We start from the raw sequence: 22,990 nt of genomic DNA, 5'->3' as shown, positions 1-22,990 counted from the left end.
TGGGGAGGAACTGGATTTTTTCGGTAAAGCATATGGCTGGAACCCAGGGGAAAATCTCACATTAACAGGAGAAAACTCTCACATTATTCTCTTCTCCACCCATGCACGGTGCATGTCATCAGGACGCTACATGTGAGTCTGTCCCCATATTTGTGGTTGCTTGCTCACATCAGATGTTGTGTTTGCTACTCCTTTTTTTATTGTGCTAGAACATGGGTAGTCAAACTAAGGCCCAATCGCCTTCTAAATCCGGCCTGCGGACGGTCCGGGAATCAGCGTGTTTTTACATGAGTAGAATGTGTCCGTTTTAAACTGCATCTCTGGGTTATTTGTGGGGCATAGGAATTCGTTCATTTTCTCTCTCCAAAATATGGTCTGGCTTCCCACAAGGTCTGAGGGACAGTGGACCCGGCCCCCTGCTGAAAATGTTTGCTGACCCCTGTGCTATAAGATGACTTTCAACTGTTTTGGGTGGCTTAAGTTGTTGGGCATCAACTGAGGAGAGGTCCTGAACAACTTGGGAAACATAGGAACACAGCTTGCCTTATACAGAGTCAGACCCTTGGTCCATCTGGCTGTAGTGGGCTGTTGCGGATGCAGAGGAATGGTGGGGGGAAGAAGGAGAAGAGGAGGAGGAGGAGGAGTTTGGATTTGATATCCTGCTTTATCACTACACTAGGGACGCGGGTGGCACTGTGGGTTAAACCACAGAGCCTAGGACTTGCCGATCAGAAGGTCGGCGGATCGAATCCCCACGACGGGGTGAGCTCCCGTTGCTCTGTTGCTGTTCCTGCCAACCTAGCAGTTCAAAAGCACATCAAAGTGCAAGTAGATAAATAGGTACTGCTCCTGCGGGAAGGTAAACGGTGTTTCCGTGCTCTGCTCTAGTTCGCCAGAAGCGGCTTAGTCATGCTCGCCACATGACCTGGAAGCTGTGCACCGGCTCCCTCGGCCAATAAAGTGAGATGAGAGCCACAACCCCAGAGTCGGTCATGACTGGACCTAATGGTCAGGGGTCCCTTTACCTTTTTATCGCTACCCTAAGGAGTCTCAAAGCGGCTAACAATCTCATTTTCCCTTCCTCCCCCACAACAAACAGGAACCAGCTGGGGAGCCCCCAAGGGAAGAAGGCTCAGAGCCCGGGGATTTTGGGTGGGATGACAATGAGTGGTCAGAGGGAGAAGACTGCGGGGAGGAGGTGTCAGAAGCTGAAGAGATAACAGGGCTTAGTGAGCTGGGAGAGTCTGTGGCAGAGAGAGGTCCAGAAGCAGAAGCTGAAGCGAAGGGAGCCCAAGAGGCTGAGATTAGTCAGGCTGGTGAAGAGTCAGGTGTCTCCTCCTCCTGCTGCTGTGACAAACTCCCCTCCTCCCAGGTCTTGCAGAACCAGAAGAGGCATGAAAAGGGCGGAGAAGTTAGCTTCAAACAGACGCAATGGGGGAAACCCTTGAGAGGAGGGTACTTAGACGGCTATAGGGAAGCGGGGAATTTAAGTCTCAGCAACTAATCTGTGGAGCAAGACCTACTGGATATGAGTTGGTGTGCTCATTAGACCTGACACTGTGCAGATTCAGTTCTTGCTAATGAAGAGTTAACTCCAACTTTGAACAGTGTGATTTACTGCCGGCTCGCTCCTGACACCAGCTCAGTGTTGTTTGCACTCATGGCCGTCCAGGGTTTCATAAGTATTCCCAGCCTTACCTGGGGGGGTGCTAAAATCGAACCTGAGACCTTTACGCATAAAGCAAGTGCGCTTCCACTGAGCTCTAGCACTTCCTTCAAAAAGAGCTCTTCTGGACATAGGGCATCCTTTGGTCTGTCCCGAATCTGGCACCAATCAATTTTTATGTGTGCATGTGTGCGTGTGTTGAGAGACGAGAGTTAGAGGTGTATATGGCAAAAAATTATAAATGGTCTCACACTGCAGTTGGGAGTTAAGAGGCAAGTCCACTTCAGACCGTTCTGAAAGGACGGGTCAGAAGAAGAAAGCAAGGTTGAGGAAGTCTACATCGTCCTTAGGGAAGACCTGGCTGGTGGCACAGACGACCAACATCCTCCTGCAGATCGCCAGCTCTAGGCTTGTTGAGACCTTGGATCTTGCCTGGCATGTTTCCATCTGGGGGGCTGGGGAGGGGAAAGGCTGCCTATCAGAGAAAGGTGTCACATGCAGCTCTGTGTGCCTTCGCTTCCCATCCAAGCACATGGTTAGCGCTATAAAAATATTAATAGGAGTTGCAGATTACTCACTGGGTTGCTGTGAGGTCAAACAAGACAAAGCACTCAGCGCGGTGACAAACAGCGATCGTAAAACGATGGCAAAGCTCTGACAGCCTCTGCCTACCTCTTCTATCAGCGGAGCAGATTGTGCAGCTTACGTGTTGAACCCAGTGGCATTGAGCCCCCTTAACGGGATTTCCCCACCCCCTAAGCACTGAAATTGCTCCTGGCTGTGTCTGTGACCGAGTACCTCACTCAGCTATCTGCTATCTGCGTGCCCCAGATAGCTGGGGCTGCCTGTGGGCCTTGGGGCCAAATCCAGGCTGACAATTATTAGGTTCACCCACCTGCACCTGCCAACCCATAGATAAAAGAGGCGTATGACTGTTGGCTGTGAGTTGCTGGCAGCCCCTAAGGACCTAGTTCTCACGGAGTTTGCAGGTGACAGGTAACTGAAGGCTCCAGACAAAGAGAGAAACCCCCACCCAAGCAGGTCAGAGAAACCTTTTGCTTGGCATCTAGCTTCCTATGTGCATAGATGGGGCATCATCCTGAATTGCAGAGTTGGAAAGGATATAATAATAGTAATAATTTTAATATTTATACCCCACCCATCTGGCTGGGTTGTCCCAGCCACTCTGGGCGGCTTCCAACACGTTAATAACAACCACCTGATCCACCACAAAAAAAAGTCACAATAACTCTAAAATAAACAACTTGTATCAAATTAAAGCAATATTTAATAATCCATTAGAATCTAATAGCAAACAGAAACATTAGAGATCAGTAAATAATAATTAAACAGTTTACACCCATCAATTACAGTAAATAATTATAGTAAACTATAAATAAAAATAATGCCAAGTCACAGTGCATAAAATACCACAAAACATACAACAGGATCCGACTGAGAAACAAGGACACACAACTTATCATAATTTAAAAAACAAAACAAAACACTGAAAGTATCCCAAGGCTCATATAGTCCTACGTCCTGCAAGGAAGATGGAGAGTCCCACCACCTTACAAAATAGTCCATTCCACTGTCAAACAGCTCACCTGAAGAGTGAGTCTGAGCTTGCCATTTGAAGTGGTACAAAAAAGGTAAAGGACCCCTGGATGGTTAAGTCCAGCCAAAGGCAACTAAGGGGTTGCAGCACTCCTCTCACTTTCAAGCCGAGGGAGCCAGCGTTTGTCCACAGACAGCTTTCTGGGTCATGTAGCCAGCAGGACTAAACCGCTTCTGGCGCAATGGGACAGCATGACAGAAACCAGAGTGCATGGAAATGCCGTTTACCCTCCCGCCGGAGCGGTACCTATTTATCTGCTTGCACTGGCGTGCTTTTGAACTGCTAGGTTGGCAGGAGCTGGGACTGAGCAACGGACAGCGCTCACCCCATCATGGGGATTCAAACCACTGACATTCCGATCGGCAAGCCCAAGAGGCTCAGTGGTTTAGACCACAGTGGTACACTTCAGATAAAGGCTGACCACTTTGGTGAGAGATCTCGGCCTCAGTGCAGGTCTGGGTAATTGGCAGACCTGCAGAGATTCCTGCCCAGACACTGAGGTCCAGTGCTGAGGGCCTTCTGGCGGTTCCCTCACTGTGAGAAGCCAGGTTACAGGGAACCAGGCAGAGGGCCTTCTTGGTAGTGGCACCCACCCTGTGGAACGCCCTCCCATCAGATGTCAAAGAGAAAAACAACTACCAGACTTTTAGAAGACATCTGAAGGCAGCCCTGTTTAGGGAAGCTTTTAATGTTTAATGGACTGCTTTGCATGCAGAAGGTCCCAGGTTCAAATCCCGGCATCTCCCAAGTCCCACTTTAAGTTCTGGAGAGATGTTGCTAGTCTGTGTAGACAGTTGCTAGACAGCGTAGAAGAAAGTACAGTAATTATTATTATTATTACTTATATGCCGCCCATCTGGCTGGCTTGCCCCCAGCCACTCTGGGAGGCTTCCAACAAATGAACAACATCAAGCACAGTAAAACACCAAGCATTTGAAAAATTCCCTATGCATGTTAGAACCACAGAATTCTAGTTGGTTGGGCTCCTGAGGGTCATCTAGTCCAACCCCCTGCAACACAGGAACCTTTTTGCCCAGCGTAGGGCTCGAACCCACGACCCTGAGTATTAAGAGTCTCATGCTGTACCGACTGAGTTGCTGAACGACGAGGCTGGAAGACCCAGAAATGATGCACTTTGAAAGAAAAGGCGAGTGGCTGAGAAAGCATTTGCAGAACCTTTTCCTGGTGTCATCATGTAGGGAAGCAGCAAATGGAACCCCCAGGATATCCTCCTTGAACAAATGCAGTTCTTGTTTTTAGTGTTCAGATGCATTAATGGGACTGATATGCTATGAGTCATCCAGCACAAGGCATTGCATGTGCTTCTTAAAATACACTGAAAGTAGCTCATGGCAAGCTGGCCACTGGCCTTGCGGTTTGCGTATCTCTTTGGAGATCTCTAAAAGTACCTGTATTCCTGGAACATACGATTCTGCGGATGGTGACCTCAAGCAGTAAATTTGCCTCTAGAATCAGCAGATGGTACTGATTGCATCTGCCACTTAGCGGATGATCTGCTCTACAAATTGCTTACTATTCAAGGCTCGATATTGCAGGTGTGTGTGTAAATAATATAGCACATTGAGTATTTTCTTCTTCCTGTGGTGCCTGAACCATCTCTAGACAATATATGTTGGTCCTGGCTGCTTTTCTCCAGCTGGTGGTTTGTCTGAAGAATGATTATAGATGTTCTCCAAATCAACAAATCATTTCAGCACATCCAGTTTGTACTATTTGCAAGAAATGGTTGCAGCTTTAAGTCGCATGCGATGAACGCTGTTGAGCTGAAGGAATTCTCAAAAACCAAACTGCAGCAAATTTTGCATTTCTCTAGATTTTGCAATGCAAAAGGCTCCAACCAGGGAATCTGTAGGAAAATGCATATTGCTAGGTAAACGATGCATAGGGATGCATATAGAGGTGAAAATGACGTGCAAAAACGGGGGGAATTGCTTGCAAAAGTAATCTGCCTATGGGGCAAAATCGCATGCAAAAATGGATAAATTTTGCACTAAAATGCTGGTGCGTTTTCATAAGGGCTTTTTTTGAATAAAACGAATTCCCAAAGTGATGTGCAAATGTCCATCTGGATAGCTCAGTTGGTTAAGAGTGTGGTGCTGATGACGCCAAGGTTGCAGGTTCGATTCCCTGCGCTTATTCCTGCATTGCAGGGGTTTGGACTGGAGATGTTTCTCGGGCTTCCCTTCCAACTTTGCAGTTCTCCCTTTCTATTATTCATGGCTGAATGTGGAGAACTGAATTTAAGATTGGGAAAACGTGGGGGGAATGGGTGGCCGTGGTGGGATGACGACACGAGACTGACGAGATTTCCCCTCCAGAGCAGCCGGCGGCTTCTCGCACCCATTGCAAGTCGCACTCGGAGCCCGAATGCAACGTCGGCGAAGGCTGCTGCCTTTGAGCATTTCTTCCACTGCTCTCCAACTTTTCCCAGCTTGATCGAGGGGACTTGAACCCCGATCTCCCAGCCCAGGGCTCTAACCTCCACCCCGCGCCGTTCTGAAGCGCCCCGGTGCGCTCCAGGCGAGTGACAAAGGCGCTCCCTCTCGCCTCGCGGGTTCTTCCCATTGCCTGGCCGGAGATCGCTCGGCTCTCTTCCCTTTTTTACTCGCTCCGTCGGCTGCAGCCGTGCTGAATGGGGCCGAGGCCGCCAATGGGAGGCCGGGCTCCCCGAGGCCCCGCCCACTTCCCCTTGCGTCACGGGGAACTTTGATGAGCTCCCGGGAGTTTGGCCGCGCTGCCGGCAGATGGTGAGCGGAGGGGCGCGCCTGCAGTTGGGGCCGGGCGCTCTCCGTCGAGGGAGGAGGAGAGCAGGAGGGGATGCGCGCCAGGCTGCTGGACGGCATTGCACAAGCCTCGGCCGGGAGCGCTGCTTCCCTCGGAGCGGAGGAGGTCGCCTGAATCAGCCGCAGGAGGACAATTAATTGGGCAGCAGCAGCAGCAGCCGGAGCCGCTTTCCTTGGCCGCCTGGTTCCCGGCTTCGCGCGCCACACCGCGCTCGGATCGCCGCCGCCCGCCAGCTCCATGAGCCGCCAGCTCGAGCCCCGCAGCCCCGCCGTGCTCCTGCACCCGCCGGCAGCCGGCGCGGGAGGCCCTCGCTGCCGGTGCGCGCCCGCCAAGCGGCTCCTGCTGCACGACGGCGCCGAGGACGCGCCGCCCGCCGCCAAGTGCGCTCGCCTCGCCGTCGACTGCTCCAGCGCGGCGGCGGCGCCCCACGATTGCTTCAGCGCGCCCGGATCGCCCTGCGGGCCGGTCTCTCCGGCCCCCGGAGGTGGCGGCTCGGTTGCGGGCACCCCCGGAGGGAACGGCAGCGCGCAGGGCCCCAGCCTGGTCGCCGGTTACCTCTTGTTGCCCCTGCCCGACCGGGATCACGTCTCCAGGGCGCTCGACATCAACACCGGACGGGAGCTGCGCTGCAAGGTAAGCGCCGCCGGGGACGCTTCGGACGGGCGTCCGACCCTTTCCTTGTGTTTGGGGGGAGCCGCCTCTGCGCCTTGGAAAGCAGGGGGACCGGCCAGCCTCGGCCGCGCCGTCGGCGATTGCGCTCGGAAGGAAGGAAGCAAGCTCCATTGAGTAAACTTCAGTGGAACTTGGCTACCTTGAGGAAAGCGTGCGTAACAGCCTTGAAAATCCGGTGTTTTCACACGCGAGCCGAATCGGGTCTTCTGAATCAGAATCTCCTCGGGCTTAAGTGGTGCGCGGGGTGGAAGGTTGGGGGCAGAATTTGAAACAACACGGATTGGTGACCCACTGGTAGGCTCATAGGCTCCACACGTTCCTGGAATTCCCGTGATCCGAAAGGATGTGGATGCCTAGACGCGCTTTCTCGCGAGTCAGTGCCATTGAGCGTGGTTTGTGCTTCTTCCCGAGTGAACGCGTGTAAGAATGGACTTGTGAAGGGAAATAGGATCGTAGTGGGCGCTGGATTCATGTAATGATGGTGCCAGCAGGCAAATATCTGCAAAACATGATGTAGACGAATTAGGTCGGGGCTGCACTGAGCCGGCAGAACTTTGCAACCTTAGATTGTGTTCTTTTTGTGGAGATCCGTGCAGAGACTAGGGCTGGATTTCTCCGCGTTCGGTTTTTTTTTGGGGGGGGGGCGTTGGAAGCCATCTGGAAAGATTCCCCACACTTGACAAAAAAGGGTTAAGTTTCTCCTCCGTCATCCTCCTCTGTTTTCCGCTTCCCTCCTGCAGAATAGTACGCAAGCAGGAATTGGCTGAGACTAGCAGAGCTTTCCAAGTTTTCCATGAGGTGTCCTCAGCTCTTTAAATAAAACGCGCACACTCACACTGTCCTTGAATATTTCCCCAGTCTCTTTGAGCGGGGCTGTAGCTGCAGAGATGGGGTTTACTGCTGCCACCTGCTGTTTGCAGGCTTTCTCATAGGAGGTGCAGTTGTGGAGACCTGGACGGCACTTGCTGGCTCTGCAGCAAACCCATTAAAACAAATGAGATGGTTCTGGAGCAAGTCCCTGGATGATCGCAGCACTTAACAGTTGCATAGCCTGGAAGAAGCGAGATGCGTTTTATTTCATCTTCAAACTGGGAGGCAAGCTTTTGAGTTACACAGGCCTCTTCAACAGATTTTAGAAAATAGGAAAGGACAAGATTCAGTACAGGGCAGATGACGGAAGTGGAGGAGGGAAAGAGGCAGGAATTAACATGGGGAGAATAATCATGTATTTCACTTACCCCTATTTAGGCTTTGTTAAGCAGCAGGGGACAGAGATAATGTGCCAAAGGTTTCAGTGGATATTGCATGCCAAAGTAGTGGTGACACCGCTTAGTTTGCTGCTCCTTGGTTTACTTTATCGTAGCAGTTCTGACCTATTTCTGCTTGTGAAAGCGCCCAGGAGGTCGGGCTGCGAGGATCTTTTAATCGAGCTTTGCAAGCAGCCCCAAGCAGGGAATATCTTTCCAGTGGAATAGCTCAACCAGGCCATTGGTAGGCTGGTTGTGACTGGACTCACCGGTTTAAGGATTGCTGTGAATTGTAGCTCAGTGGAAGCCAAGCCTCAGTACCTAGAATAATTTGAGGGAAAGAATGTGCTTTAAATGTGTGAGCTGTATGCAGCCTGGCATAAACACCTCTGATACTAGAGCAATAATGCAGCCATCAGAGCCAATAGCCACTGGTGGATGCTTTAGTTGAGATTCCTGCATTGCAGGGGCTTGGACCAGATTACCCCTTCCAACTGATTTGGTGACTGTTAACTTTCCGTACACTTGTCACCTGCAGTAACTGGAGACAGCTGAAATGACATGGAGTGAACTGGGGACAGGGAGTTAAGTTGGGCAGGGAGGAGAGGACGATGGGGCTCCCACGGTGAGGAGTCTCTTGCCGGGTTGCCTGGACTGGAATGATGACACTCTGTGTGTACGTCACAGTTTCCAGTCAGGCCTAGGATGTGAGTAACCCAGCAGAGCCCTTGCAGGTCACCCGGAGAACATGCCCAAAGTCTTGCAAAACATCTGTGAATAAAGCATGAGAGAGGCTTTTAATCCTCTCCTTCCCTTGCTCAGAGTTTGGCATGCTCCGAAATGGGAGCTCGGTCGCCATCGCCTTTGTCTGAATCACCGCAGACAGATTGGAGGGTGGAGGGTTTTAAATGCCTCTCCCTGCTCCTCTCTCTCTCTCTCTCTCTCGCTCTCTCTCTCTCTCTCTCTTTCCCACTGCATACCCAGAGGTACTTTCTCAGGGCTGGCAGAGAAGCCCCGGGAACTGAGCTCACACGTAACTTGGGCGCTTTGCTTTCAGGAGGTTTCTGGCAGGGTGCCTGGCTTGCTGTTGGTGCTGAAAATGGGGTTTCCTTTCTCTTCAGTAATTGTGAGTGTGCAGAACTAGGAATTGGCCGGCGTTTCAAGCTGGCGTGGGACAGAAAGGGGTGTGGCTATGCAAATGCCTCGGGTCTGGGGATAATACCACTTTGTGGGTTTCCCCAAACTTGAGTTTCCAACTGGCTTTGGACTACAACTCCCATCATCCCAGTGGTCAGGGATGATGGGAATTGTAGTCCAAAAACAACAGGAGGACCCAAGTTTAGGAAACCCTGGTCTAGATGAGTTCAGCCTTCTGATTCCATCAGCAGCCAACCAGATGTCTCTGGCTGGGCACACCTCTTTCCAGTAACAATTCCAGATATACGGCCACTCCCAAGTGGAAGCTCTCCAGTTCTTCTGGCTGGTGGTTGTTGATATGCATGCCATGGTCCATGAATTTATCAACACGCAAACCCTTGTGCATTCTAAATACATTTCATTGAAATCCATTTATCTCAACAGACACCATTAAGAAAATGTGTAATTCTTTTTAAAAATCACCCTTCCAACTATCATTCCTCCTTCTCTGCAATTTATGCTCCCTGTTCCCTCTTTGATTTCTAATGCTTTAAAACAGGGAGAGGGGAACCTTTGGCCCTCCCCAGGTTGCTGAACTACAACTCCCATCAGCCATGGCCAGCAGTCAAGGAGGATGGGAGTTGTAGTCCCACAACACGTGGAAGGCTGCAAGTTGTCCACTGCTGCTTGAAGGCGATGAATTTTTCAAGCTATGCCCATCCGCTTAGATTTTGTCTGTATGAAAACCCCTTTGGCAAATCCCCATTCTCTAACCCCTTGGCCCTCTTTTCCCAGGTCTTCCCGCTCAAACACTACCAGGACAAGATCCGACCTTACATCCAGCTGCCGTCGCACAGAAACATCACCGGGATCGTGGAAGTGATTCTCGGGGAGACGAAAGCCTACGTCTTCTTCGATAAGGACTTTGGCGACATGCATTCCTACGTCAGGAGCTGTAAGCGTCTTCCAGAGCAGGAGGCGGCCAAGCTCTTCAAGCAGATCGTCTCGGCGGTTGCCCACTGCCACCAGTCCGCCATTGTGCTGGGGGACCTCAAACTCAGGAAGTTTGTGTTTTCTAGTGAAGAAAGGTGAGCAGGGGGTTTGTGGTTGTCTTAACATTCCCCATACACTCTGGGGAGAGCTCCTTCTTCAGCTTAGTTTGGGTGGAGGGCAAAAAAGCCATGACTTCCCCCCCAGGGCTTTGCAGGGGAATGGGCATACCTTGGTGGTAGAACATCTCCTTTGCATGCAGAAGGTCTCAGGTTCAAGACCCAGCGTCTCAATGTGGAGCTGGGGCTTCCCTCGCTTGGAAACCTGTTGCTAGGAGGATCAAATGCCTCACTCGTCAAACGTATGCCAGATTCCTGCATTCCCTGTATTCTCATCCCTCTGCTCTGTAGCTGATGGTTGCAAGGCCAGGTTTGGCCCACTGGCTGCAAGTTGCGTACCTGTATTGGCATAGAAGCCTCTTTAGGATAGAAGGTTTGACTGGTCTATTGAGCTGAAGGTAGTTTTGGTGGGGGCCAAGTCGTCGTAGGACTCAGCTACACAACTGCAAGTGAAACGTTTTAAAGGCGTTGCAAACTGCAATATACAAATGTGACACTAGATGGTGAAAGTGAGCTATGCAGAATTGGATGTATTTTTAAAAACGTTTTCAAATAAAGCGTTTTCACAGCGGTTTTTTATATGCGTGTAGGTTCCACCATCAGGTCCTCTTTTTCGTTATACATCTTTGTCTGCACAATATCTTAGAGTGCTTCTTTTATAATAAGAAACATCAGGTGTTATTGGAATCCCCACTTCCATCTGCCTCAGGCTTACGATCCGGGGTGATGGCAGTTGTTGCCTGGCAACATACAGAGGCCACCCCATAGGCTGCTGCAAGTGTCACTATCACATTAATCTGTGCAACAACCCTGTAGTTTTATACCCAAAATAAAAACGGGAGCGTACCCAAGCCAGTTAGTTTGTGTATACGACAGTCAAGAGATCTGATCTTTGGACTTCCTGGTTCAAAGCGCACCTTCTTTTCCTTTGCACCACATTAGTTATGTTATATAAACATCTGTCTTGTTTCTGGCAAGGGATCCAGAGTATTATTTTACTGTATGTCTGCCTAGTTGGATTTTGATTCTACGCTCAGCAGCTAAAGCAAATTGACGCCCCACACAGTTCCTGAATCCGGTGCTGGTCCAGTGGGCTAACTGAGTTGTTCTTTGGATCTTGGCCCCTATGGGGCTGTTCTTTACCGTAACGCAATTAATTTGTTATTTGTGCTGCATCCCGCCGTCCAGGGAAATCGTGGAATTGTAGAGTTGGGAGGGATCATCTAGTCCAGGCATGGCCAAACTTGGCCCTCCAGATGTTTTGGGACTACAATTCTCATCATCCCTGTCAACTGGTCCTGTTAGCTAGGGATGGTGGGAGTTGTAGTCCCCAAACATCTGGAGGACCAAGTTTGTCCAAGTCTAACCCCTGCCTGCAATGCAGGAATAGGCAAGTATCTCATGGGGGGATCGAACTTGCAACCTTGACGTCATCAGCACCATGCTCTAACCAACTGAGCTATCCATCTGCCAGAGTTGTGCGTTGAGCCTTCCAGCTTTAGATGGGGACCGCCAATCTTCCGACAATTTTATTTAGGTGTGGGAGAAAACATACATTCCATCATATGTGCAGATGGCACGTACGGAAGTCGGGGATTTCTTTGCCAAATCCTGATTTCCCAATCTGCATGCCTGCGATGAAATTAAATCTTGCGTGGTGTTTGTGGACGATGCATTACCTCGTGGCACCCCTTTGTAGGGAAGTTTCCATCTGTGAAGTTGCTCCTAAGCTGCTTTATTTGCAAGCAAAGGAATACTGATCAGGACTGAGAGGGTGCTTTCTCAAGTTTGACCTCTAACCGAGAGCTCCACTGAACTCAGCTGGACTTAAACCATGTAGAATCTGAAAAGCTTTGTCTTGATTTTGTTGAGGATCCGGGTGGGTCATTGGTTCAGGTGTGCAGAGACTGGCTCAGCTGGTTTGTGGGTTGCGCTGGGTCATGTGTTACTCCAGGTCTCGTTGAGATTACAGGGCTAGGTGTCTGGCAGGACGGCAGCAAATTACACCTTGGTGTAATTCTTAAGTATTGCATATTCAAATGGTTTACATTTGGGCATGGACCGTGAATGAGAATTGTGTTGGCTGGGGGTGGTGAAGCGAGAGAAATGGGTTGCAGTTGGCACAGTGTGTACTTGCGATGAATTGTTCAAGGCAGTACTGATATTCAGGAGTCAAGCTATGCAGCCAGATCCCAGGGGTCTGATGCTGACACAACGCTGGCACTCTCAGAACAATGGTTGGGGGTGAGCCTCAGCAAAGTGAAACTCCTGTGTCCGCAGTCCAACACAGATTCCTCCCCCCTCCCTCCTTTCCCTAGAGCATGGATTTCCATTGCATTTGAACAGGCATGTAGTTAACTATCCAGGGTTGGCCAGGGTTTGTGTTAATGCAGTTGTCACGTGACACAAGCTACTGGAGGCAGAGACACGGCTGAGATTACTCTCAGTCCCATGATTCTCCACTTACCCATAGCTCAGCAACACCTGCATATATGGGAGGGATTTGCATGGGGTTGGTGGGGGGGAACCAGTATTAGAAACTCGATAGATAGATAGATGATAGATAGATAGATAGATAGATAGATAGATAAATAGATAAATAGATAGATATAGATGATAGATATAAAAAATTTTCAAAAGATGTATTGATTTTCCAAAATTTATAAACATAAATCCTAACTGTAATTATTCCACTCTTAATAACATTGTTACGTGACTTCCTCAAATCCCCCCGGCTGAGTTTCAATATATATCATTGTAACAGTTTTCCAAAACAAATTTCTCATAAAATTTACTTGAATCAATTAACGTCTTTTTTTCTTTTCATATTAAATTTAAACATGTTATTCTATAACACTACATATTTAAATCCTGAGCCTATCTGGTGTTTGCAAGTATTTCTATTTAAATTATCTTAGCGTATTTAACTAAATAGTCTTTGAATTTCCTCCATTCCTTCTGGTCGCGGACTCTTCCGGTGAGGTCGGCTAGCTCCGAAAAGTCCATCATCTTCATAGAAACTCCGATATATAAGCTAGGCGCCAAATAGCTACTTAAACCAGGTTTACAGTTGCCAAAACACAATGCCCAGTTGCCATTTTGTGGCTAGGCTGCTCAAGAGTTGTATTTTTCAACATGACTTTGCAGCTCCTGAAATTCATTCTGATTGTGCAGATAAAATTAGAAGGGATAGGAATCTGCAGGATGTGTCGTTAGCGTGCGAAAAACGGTCAGGATCCAAGGATCCCCAGACACGCACTTCCGGATGGAGGAGACGTTGGGTGCCTTCGCTTGGTGGCGAATGGCCTATAGTCTGGTGCAAAATGCACCTGGCAAATTTCTAACGCTGGAGAGAGAGAGCACATCTTCTAGAAACCAGCTCTTGATTCGCAAACGGTGCTCAGCCTTGCAATCCATACCTGGTTGCTTTGCTCTGCTTCTTTTTGCAGACCTGGCGTACTGTTGTCCACAGGACTGATGCAGTTTTCACTGTGTATATACAGGCCGTGGGAAGGGGTCGACTGTTTAAAGGTGGTGCAAGAAGCATGGAGCCTCATCTCTCTCTCTCTGTGTTATAAATATATATGCATACAACTGAAAATGAGGAGAAGAGGATGCTGCTGCTGCTGCCTCTAAAGTGTTGGCAGGTTTTGCAAAACTCTTTGAAGATAACCTGCAGTTGGGTGTTATGTGGGCAGCCCGGAATAGGTGTGAAACTCCAGCCCATTTGAACTCTGTGGGAGTTCTGCTTTTGACATCAGCAGAAACAGTTTCACACTTGAGGGCTGCAATCCACGCATTACTTTGAAGTGATGCCATAGTCAGCTGTTGGATCTTGGGGAGTGTGCAAATTGCAGCCTGCGTTGGGGTGATGTTTATGACTGTGCATCATTCGGATGGTTTCTCCTTCGTAAAGGTGGCTGTTAAGCTTTTGGTTCTCCTGCGTTTCAAACATATAAGCCCTGGATTCTCTGATCTGCTTCAAGGCACCCCACACAGTAACCTCCAAACAGATGGGAGAATCTGCTCCTGGACAGGAAGATGGAAGTTTTGGTTCAGCCTGGCAGAGCAGTTCCTGAAGGGCAGCTTGTTTGCAAGGCTCCTTTTGGCATTCAATTTGCCCACATTGCTTTCTTGGTGCAGAATATCACGTATTTCCTGTGTGCAATGCCATCTAAAGGAGGCTTGAGGCGCAGGGAAGCGAGCTTCTAGCCATTTTGGAGGCTTCCAGCCGCTGTACGAAAGAGGTGGCGGTTGCAGTTCTGATTTCGTACAGCCGCCCCACAATAAACATCACAGTAAATCTAGGAAAGTAGGAAGCTGACGTATACTCAGTACTGTCTACACTGACTGGCAGCAGCTGTCCAGGATTTCAGGCAGGGTGTCTCCCCCCCCCCCCCCGGCACACTAACTGGAGATGCTGGGAATTGAATCTGGGGGCTTCTGCATGCAATCTAGTTTCGTTTGTTTGGAGGGAGGGGGCCTGACATTGCAGAGCGAGGAACTTTGAGAGATAGTTTGTTAAGTTTTTATACCTGTTGGAAGCCACCCAGAGTATTATTATTAATAATAATAATGCTATTTGGTTTAGTTTTTACTTTAAAAATGTCAATGGGCATGGAGGGATAGGCAGGTGCACAACACAAATTTGTTTTCTGCTTTTTTAAAAAAAGATCTAGTAGTGAGTGTTGTTTTTTTTTTTTTTGAGGGGTCGAAAGGACTTAGTAATCTATTGCAGGGCTTGGCATCTGCCCTAGGAAGTGAGTTCAAATTGTGTGCCATGTATGCCAATCAATTGCAGAGCAGACTGTGGATTTTCTTTCTTTTTTTAAAAAAACCCCGCTCTGATCTTATTTATGGAAGTGCTGAGCGTGAGCATTATGGGGCGGCTGGAATGATCAAAACGCCACAAACGGAGCCTGCATTTTCACCCAGTGTGCCCCCTAGCCCAACCCCCCCACAAAAAGTGAAACTGGATCACGCATTCTGCTCCCAAGTCATCATCTACTGAATAACACCTAAGAGCCGGGGGCATGCATGTACGAACCATCGCCCTGGTGAGCAAAAATCGAGCCTGGAGCCTTGTAGCCAAATAATTCTCTGCCCTCCTTGCTTGCAGATTTATAGTTTTGCAGCAGAAAGGACAAGTTGTCCTGTAGAGAAAAGCAACCCCCCCCCCCAACAACCGCTAGCCAAAATAGCAGCTTGCATCCAGTGCTGCGAATTTGGAAACCGAAGCGTTGCGCAGGGAGCGTATCATGTGCTTCCCTGTTTGGTAATCAGAGGGTTAAGCAATTAGCCTGGCAAGCACAGGTGCAGAGTTTGGATGCCCCGCCAGGCAGTGGGAGGGCAGGCGAGGGTAGGTTGAGTCATATTTTCCGCTTAGAAAACCATCCGGTGGAGTTGGGGCGGGAGGGGAGATGAATCTTTTGCATTAGAGGACAGGAAGGTCACCCTGAGGACAGCGAGCAAATCGATGCGTTTTACAGGCCAACAAAACTGTAAGGAAGGCTTACTGAGCAGGGAGCCCTGCAGGAGCCGGAGAATATCTAACCAACTTAACGTAAAAAAACGGCAACTTAAATGGTGAAAAGCTCTGGGAAATGGGGTGTTTGCTTAAAAGCAGGGTTTATACCCTGCAAGGCCCGTTTGTATGTGTGTGTGGTGGCAATGCGTATCTGAGCCCAAAGTGTTGTGACTATATCAGGAACAAAAGGGATGTGGGTTTTGGCTGCGATCCACGAGCCAGTTAAGGCTTGACGTCACCGGGGCTCGGCTGGCTTCAGCCCAGGATCTCTGCCCTGTGAATTTGGCATTGTCGCACTGAAATCCTCAAGGCCGGAGCAATCGAGTAATGTTCTTGTAGAATTGGAGATTCAGAAGGGGCCATGTGGGGCGTCTGGTCCAACCCCCTGCAATGCAGGAACCTTTTGCTCGAACCCACAACCCCGAGAGCACGAGTCTTGTGCTTCACCTACCGAGCTGTGTCACCTGAGTGCTGGCATCGGTAGGTGTGGCAGTCACAGAGTGATGTCTGTGAGTGTCTTCGTAGTGTGTTTCTCTGATATATTATTTGTCCAGGGAAATTGCCCTGCACCATTGAAGTGGTCCTGAGTGGCTCAGTTGTCTCATGGTGTTGACATCAGGAACTATATTCCCGTCCGGCTCATTCCTTCACGTGCATAAATAATCTCTCCAAGCGTGTGACTTGTCTCAGTCAAAAAGCCTTGCCTTTGTATTTTCATTTGGTGGGTGATCATGAAAGTTCTGGCTGTGGTCTGTGATCTGAGGCGTCCCATTCATCATAGCCTGAGTCACTTCTTGATGCTACAGTCAACCGATGATGAGCACAACATGCAGAAACCTTTCCGCAGCGGTTTGTGTGTAATGGTTTCTGATCGGTGGAGGCTGCAAACCTAAGCTCACTTACCCTGGGAGTAACCCTCACTGAGTTCTATAGGACTTAATTCTGAATACACAGAATTAGATCCTTAATCTAAAAGTTTTGAGCATGTCTTCCATTTTTGGTACAGGTCGTGGATACAACATAAAGGCAAAGGAACCCCTGACCATTAGGTCCAGTCGTGGCCAACTCTGGGGTTGCGGCGCTCATCTCGCTTTATTGGCCAAGGGAGCCAGCATACAGCTTCTGGGTCATGTGGCCAGCATGACTAAGCCACTTCTGGCGAACCAGAGCAGCGCACGGAAACACTGTTTACCTTCCCTCCAGAGTGGTACCTATTTATCTACTTGCACTTGATGTGCTTTCAAACTGCTAGGTTGGCAGGAGCAGGGACCGAGCAACTGGAGCTCACCCCGTCATGGGGATTCAAACCGCTGACCTTCCAATTGGCAAGCCCTAGGCTCTGTGGTTTAACCCACAGTGCCACCCGTGTCTCAGGATACAACATAGTTGCTGTCATTTGGAAAGGGGGCGGTTCTTATCTCCAGGATGTGACGAAACTGTTTGCCAATTCCCTACACTTGCCATTCTTGAGGAACTGGCTCTTGGTTATGTTATCATCCCTGACCTGACTCTGGTTCACGTATTTTGAGATCTGATAGGTTCAGAGAAGCGTAGAGCAGTGCAGGAATCTCAGCTGAAACCTCCATATCCAACCTCTGCTTAAAAACATACAATGAAGGAGTCCACCACCATTGCTGGACCCTTTGTTGGAATTACGTGTTGGCGTGCCTTCCTTGTGTTTCTGTCCTTGTCTTGTGACCCATTTTGCTCGCCCTCGTGTGGAAAAATGACTAGGGAAGTTTGTATGTCAATTTAGCCAACTCTGCATAGCTTATCCGTTTTTCTGGCCACTGTTCTTTCGTTGGGATTTCCTCATTCTTCCATCCTTGTGCTATCAAGACTCTTGCCGCTGTTGTAGCATACAAAAAGAAATTCTTTGTTTTTCTTGGCAGGTCTTGTCCTACAATCCCTAACAAAAATGCTTCTGATTTTTTTTTACAAATGCCATTTTAAACACTTTTTGCAATTCAGTATATATCATTTCCCAAAATTTTTAAACTTCTCTACATTCCCACCACATATGATAAAAAGTCCCTTCAGTATTGCCTATACTGACTGGAAGCAGCTGTCCAAGGTTTCAGACTGTCCCAGCCCTACCGGGACATCTCTGGGATTGAAACTGGGAGCTCCTGCATGCAATGATACCGTTCCTGCCCCCTTCCCCAGTACAACTGTCCTCCTCTGTGCCAGTTCCTGGCATTGCTTGGTAACTGATGCCTTTCCTCTTTCCTCTCCTCCAGGACACAGCTCCGGCTCGAAAGCTTGGAGGACACGCACATCATCAAAGGGGAGGACGATGCCTTGTCGGACAAACACGGCTGCCCAGCCTACGTCAGCCCAGAGATCCTTAACACGATGGGGACTTATTCCGGCAAGTCGGCTGACGTCTGGAGCTTAGGAGTCATGCTGTATACCCTCCTCGTGGGACGTTACCCCTTCCATGACTCGGACCCTACGGCCCTCTTTTCTAAAATCCGGCGCGGACAGTTCTGCATTCCGGACCACGTCTCTCCGAAAGCCCGTTGCCTTATCCGAAGCCTACTCAGGAGGGAGCCCTCCGAGAGACTCGCAGCTCCAGAAATCTTGCTCCATCCTTGGTTTGACTCTGTTTTGGAATCAGGTTATGCCAACCAGGACATGAGAGCCTCCGATCAGGTTGTTCCGGAGAAATCCAGCGAGGACGATGACATTAGCTCCTTCTTTTGCTAGCTCTGGGTTTTTGCCTCGGGGGACAAGAAGCCTCTCACACCCTCGTGCAGTCTTTAATTCCCACCCTCTCTCTTCGTTTTCTGTGGTCCTTCCCAAAAACCGAGCTGTGGTCAGGACAGTAGTACCCTTGCAAGTAGGAGATTGGCATCCGTCGCCTGCTTCACGAATTCCCATTTGAATCCCTGTGGGACTTACTCTGGAGCAAATGGACCTTTGCAAAACGCGCCTCAGCCTGGGACTTCTGGCTGTGACTTTTAAAGTTTGCTCTGAACTTCAGTGGGAATTTTACATACAGGGCTGTCTGGAATAAGCAGTCTGAAGTTTGCAATCTTTGTTGGCTGGTTTTTTAAGAAAAAGCAAAACACCTTGTAGCTTCTTGGTTCCATGTTCAGATGCACACAGCCTTGTTCTGCAGGCAAGGTTATATTGTTGTAGAAACTACAGAAGGGCCAACTGGATTGCTCTGTCTCTCATCCATCAAAGTGACAGGGCTCTGGGCTGGCTTAGATTACAGAATCTCCTCCCTGGTGATGTAAGAGAGAATGCAGCCACAGTTCTTGAAGTGCTAGGCAGGGGGCTTGTGATAGTCACAGTGCAAAAAATAATAATCAACCAGATTGTCTATTTTTATAGCTAAGATTATCTAACTGGTTTTGAGCTTGCGTCTCCTGACATGTGAGAATCAGCCCCTTCTGCCTCCAGTTTGCCAGTTCCTTTTCTTAGCTGTGTTTCAAAGTTTGCTTGGCTTGAAACCCATTTGACTCTTTTCAGCCCTCCAGGAGGCGATTAACCTGGAATTACTTGGTTTATCAAATTTTCCTTTCCCCCCATTCAAAATCTGAACCTCAACTAAACTGTAGCTCGTTGGCTTTTCGACAGAGCTGTAACGGCTTTGTGCTATCCGAGGTGTGGATAAATCAGGCAGCTGTAGAAGTTGGCCGTGCATCTTGTGGGATGAATTGGGCTCCACTCTGAATTCTTGGGACTTTAATGGTTTGGGGTGGACTTGGGTCAACAGGCACAGGGGGTTGGGTGCCTTTGCACCGGAATTGTTTTGCTTTGGAATACGGGGGCTCTTAAAACAATGAGGATTTTTGCCATTGGTTTGAGCATCAGACCACCCCGTTCCTAACCCATTATCAGCCTGAACCTGGAATGTTTGTTTGATTGATGAGATCAGGACTGTCGGTGCCTCCTGAACTGCCACAAAAGCCCCTACAACCTTGGAGTCCCCTGTCTCTTGTGTGACGGTGCAGGTAGCAAGTCTTGTCTTTCTGTCTCCAAATGCTTCCACATCCGATTTCCCTTGGAGCCAATTCTTTAGCAGGCTTGAGGACTCTTCCTTAAGGGGAGCAGTTCTCAGATTTCTTCCTTATAGGTGAGGTTTCCTTTTGACATTCTCTCCCTTTGGCCCTATTCCTCCTCCTCTGCCATGCCTGTTCTATGGAGGCATTTACGAAGGGTTGCGGAAAACCTGAATTGGCCAGCTAGCCCCACCCCCCAAAAAAACCCTTCTGCCAGATGTGTCTTAGCCATAAAATGGGGTGCACTTGTTTGTGACCCTTAGGTGATGCAATACTGTTGCGGGCACCTGCGTACATAGCCTTATAATCTTGAAAGGCAACGCACCGCTGTGCCCATTTCACAGATGGGGATGCTGAAGGCAAACAGGTGGAGGTAGGGACCTGCCCAAGGCTTAGTGGGACTTGATCTTCCCATCTGATCAGGAACTTTCTGGTCCGACATTGAACTAACCAACCGCATTGCCTCATTGCGTAAGACAAGAAAAGGAGGAATTGTGGTTTGCATTCTCAAAACAGCTCCCTGGCATCTCCAGTGAAAAGCGTACCTATGTAGCACAAGGGGAACTTCATATTCTGCCCTCCCATCAGCCAGTGGTCAAGCATGATGGGAATTGTAATCCAGGAACAACACAGCCCCACCCCACGGGTCTGGAGGTATTTATTCCCGAGCCCGTGAAGAACTGCTAGCAGTTGGAGAAGACATTGCTGGGTCAGATGCAGCAATCTCCTTGACTTGGTCCATGAATATGTCCTCCGTTGAGCGCTAGAATTGGTCCTTGGTGAGTGCAGATTTAAAGCTCACTTCCGGCCTTGGTGTTGCACGTCTCTGAGCTCTTTAAACCAGCGGTGAGAGAAACCCTGTGGTTCTCCTCCAGTTGGACTAGAATTCCCATCATTCCTGGCCATTGACTATGCCGGCCTGGGATGGTGGGAGTTGGAGTCCATCAGCTATCTGAAGGGACACAGGTCTTCCTCATCCTTGCTATAAAACATGGCATTTTTGGTTTCTGAGGCAAATGATCCTAAGGAACTTGCCTGGCCCTCCTGTGTGAAGGTGTCGCTCCAAAAGTAGCCCAGTATATCTATCTGAATGCCAAAACACCAGCCCAGAGTGTCCCAACCTGAACCTGAGAGGCAAATAGAAGCCCGATCTTATTACATATACCGAAACAACGTGTGTGTTGGCAGTGTGTGGGCTCTGCTCTCTGATGCCTTGCACCACTCTTTTGCACAAGAAGGAAAACAAAAACAAATCCTCATTTCGATAAGCTTCTAAACAATGTCCTCACCTTCCCATTAGACTGCTCAAGAGTAATCTCCCTCTGGAAATCTCTTCCCCTTATTAAATGTTCATGTACCACTGGTGGTGGTTGTTTTTTGTATCTCCAATTCTTGTGGAATAATGAATACACTTGAATAAGCCTTTGCTTCCTGGATGCGGTAATGAACTTCCTCCTGACAAAGGCGACTGCTCCGGTTTGTGCAAATAGGTACTTGCCCCGGGGTGAGCTGGAAATCACCCAGAGAACTAGAGAGGGAAACTTTTGTTCATTTGGGAGACGGTTGGTTCTCCTTTCTCAGAGGCGGTTGGTGTGCCCTGTGGAAAACTGTGTGGGTCAACAAGCTAGCAAACAGCTCTGAGGATTAACATCTCTTGTTGACTTGCTTGCAAGGGTGTGTGTGTGTGTGTGTGTAAACACACACCAACCAGGTTTTGTTTCAAAAACACTTTTATCCCGTATCTGAAACTGATGTATTCATCAACATCGGGGATATGCTACCAGCTACCTTTGCCTTTCAAGGAACTCTGGGGAATGTAGTTCTGCTGGGCTGTCTTGAGATTGCTAGTCTCATGGGACTACAGTTCCCAGAATTCTTTGTGGGGAAAAGCTGGTTGGATATACCTGTTTAGCTCAGAATTCAAAGTACCAATGTGGAAATTGCTTAAGAATCCTACTATTTCTTAAGGCTTAGCTTTGTCAAAAGGGTGGAGCCACTGTGCTCTTGTGATCTGTTTGTACCTCATCTGCTATGAACCTTCCCACATAATGTCTTGCCATCTTCTGATCGGTTTTTTGTTTTCTTAATGACTGTAGAGGTGTGTGTGAGTGTCCTAAAACCCGAGGTGTCAAAAGAGCATTTAAATGTGAATTAATGGCTGGCAATACTAACTTGATAGAATCAAGAGAATTAGAGGTGAAACTTTAATTTTTGACCTTGATTGCACTAAAGCTCTTGTGATTGCTTTAATATATTTGTATCTGTGATACAGTTTTTGTTGTTGTTTTTTTAAAAAAGAAAAAAAAAACTATCCACAAACTTGCCTATGAATCTGTATATATTGGTAGGTACCATGCTAATAACACTATGTTGGATGTTTGTAAATAATGTACATATTCGAAAATTGACATGATGATGTTGGAGAATTCTTGTACAAAAAAGTTTAATAAATCTGGTTTCATAACAAATGCTTGTCTTTCTCTTCCTTTAAGTCCCAGGGTTATGTTCTAGACTAGAGGCAAATGATGCCCTCACCTTGTGGAAGCTAAATCGGGTCTGGGTCTGGTCAGTGCATAAACAGCATTTGGTTCCATTATGGAAGAATGATGATATTAATATTTATTATTATTATTATTATTATTATTATTATTATTATTATTACTATTACTATTACTATTATTAATTTATTTATTTATAGCCTGCCCATCTGGCTGGGCTTCCCCAGCCACTCTGGGTGGCTTCCAGAAAAACATTAAAATACTGTAATACATCAAACATTAAAAGCTTCCCTAAACAGGGCTGCCTTCAGATGTCTTCTAAAAGTATGGTAGTTGTTGTTCTCTTTGACATCTGATGGGAGGGCATTCCACAGGGAAGGTGCCACTAGCGAGAAGGCCCTCTGCCTGGTTCCTTGTAACTTGGCTTCTCGCAGTGAGGGAACTGCCAGAAGGCCCTCGGTGCTGGACCTCAGTGTCCGGGCTGAACGATGGGGGTGGAGACGCTCCTTCAGATATACTGGACCAAGGCTGTTTGATGGAGAAGTAAATGGACAAAAAAAACATGAATGTGTATGTACCACCTCATTGTCCAGGAAACTGGGAATTTGGCTGGTTGTCTTTAATATACACAGACCAGACAAAATCTCCTCCATTGCTAGGAGATAAGCCACCTAGCTGGCCCACAAACTTAGGGGAAG

The 22,990-nt window shown here is 48.4% G+C and overlaps 1 protein-coding gene and 1 long non-coding RNA gene across 3 annotated transcripts in view; one reads left to right on the top strand and one right to left on the bottom strand.

Moving 5' to 3' along the window:
* Positions 1-3,164: 3,164 nt before the first annotated feature.
* Positions 3,165-22,990, bottom strand: part of LOC310682265 — a 93,213-nt gene continuing 73,387 nt past the window's right edge. Inside the window, exon 2 of the long non-coding RNA XR_014513827.1 lies at positions 3,165-3,581. This is a non-coding gene — a long non-coding RNA (uncharacterized lncRNA). The remainder of the gene's footprint in view (positions 3,582-22,990) is intronic.
* Positions 5,600-22,262, top strand: TRIB1 (tribbles pseudokinase 1). Of its 2 annotated transcripts, XR_014513754.1 has the most exons (4): positions 6,030-6,722; positions 9,941-10,233; positions 18,022-20,057; positions 20,191-22,262. XR_014513754.1 is itself a non-coding variant. In XM_083450647.1 (3 exons), the coding sequence occupies exons 1-3, from the start codon at positions 6,327-6,329 to the stop codon at positions 18,488-18,490; spliced, it is 1,158 nt and encodes a 385-aa protein (XP_083306773.1). In that variant the 5' UTR covers positions 5,600-6,326; the 3' UTR covers positions 18,491-22,262. The 2 variants fall into 2 exon arrangements, 1 of the variants encoding a protein (XP_083306773.1); XM_083450647.1 differs by having other exon boundaries at positions 5,600-6,722; positions 18,022-22,262.

The sequence above is a fragment of the Podarcis tiliguerta genome (assembly GCF_965153285.1).
Source record: "Podarcis tiliguerta genome assembly, chromosome: 7".
In the NCBI taxonomy this organism is placed as follows: Eukaryota; Metazoa; Chordata; class Lepidosauria; order Squamata; family Lacertidae; genus Podarcis; species Podarcis tiliguerta.
This window is presented reverse-complemented; position numbering and strand designations above follow the sequence as displayed.

Bases quoted from the DNA above. Each gene is read 5' to 3' on its own strand.
- TRIB1 (XM_083450647.1), top strand. From the start codon at position 6,327: ATGAGCCGCCAGCTCGAGCCCCGCAGCCCCGCCGTGCTCCTGCACCCG. The intron at 6,723-9,940 runs GTAAGCGCCGCC...CTCTTTTCCCAG, and splicing joins GACGGGAGCTGCGCTGCAAG to GTCTTCCCGCTCAAACACTA. The intron at 10,234-18,021 runs GTGAGCAGGGGG...CCTCTCCTCCAG, and splicing joins GTGTTTTCTAGTGAAGAAAG to GACACAGCTCCGGCTCGAAA.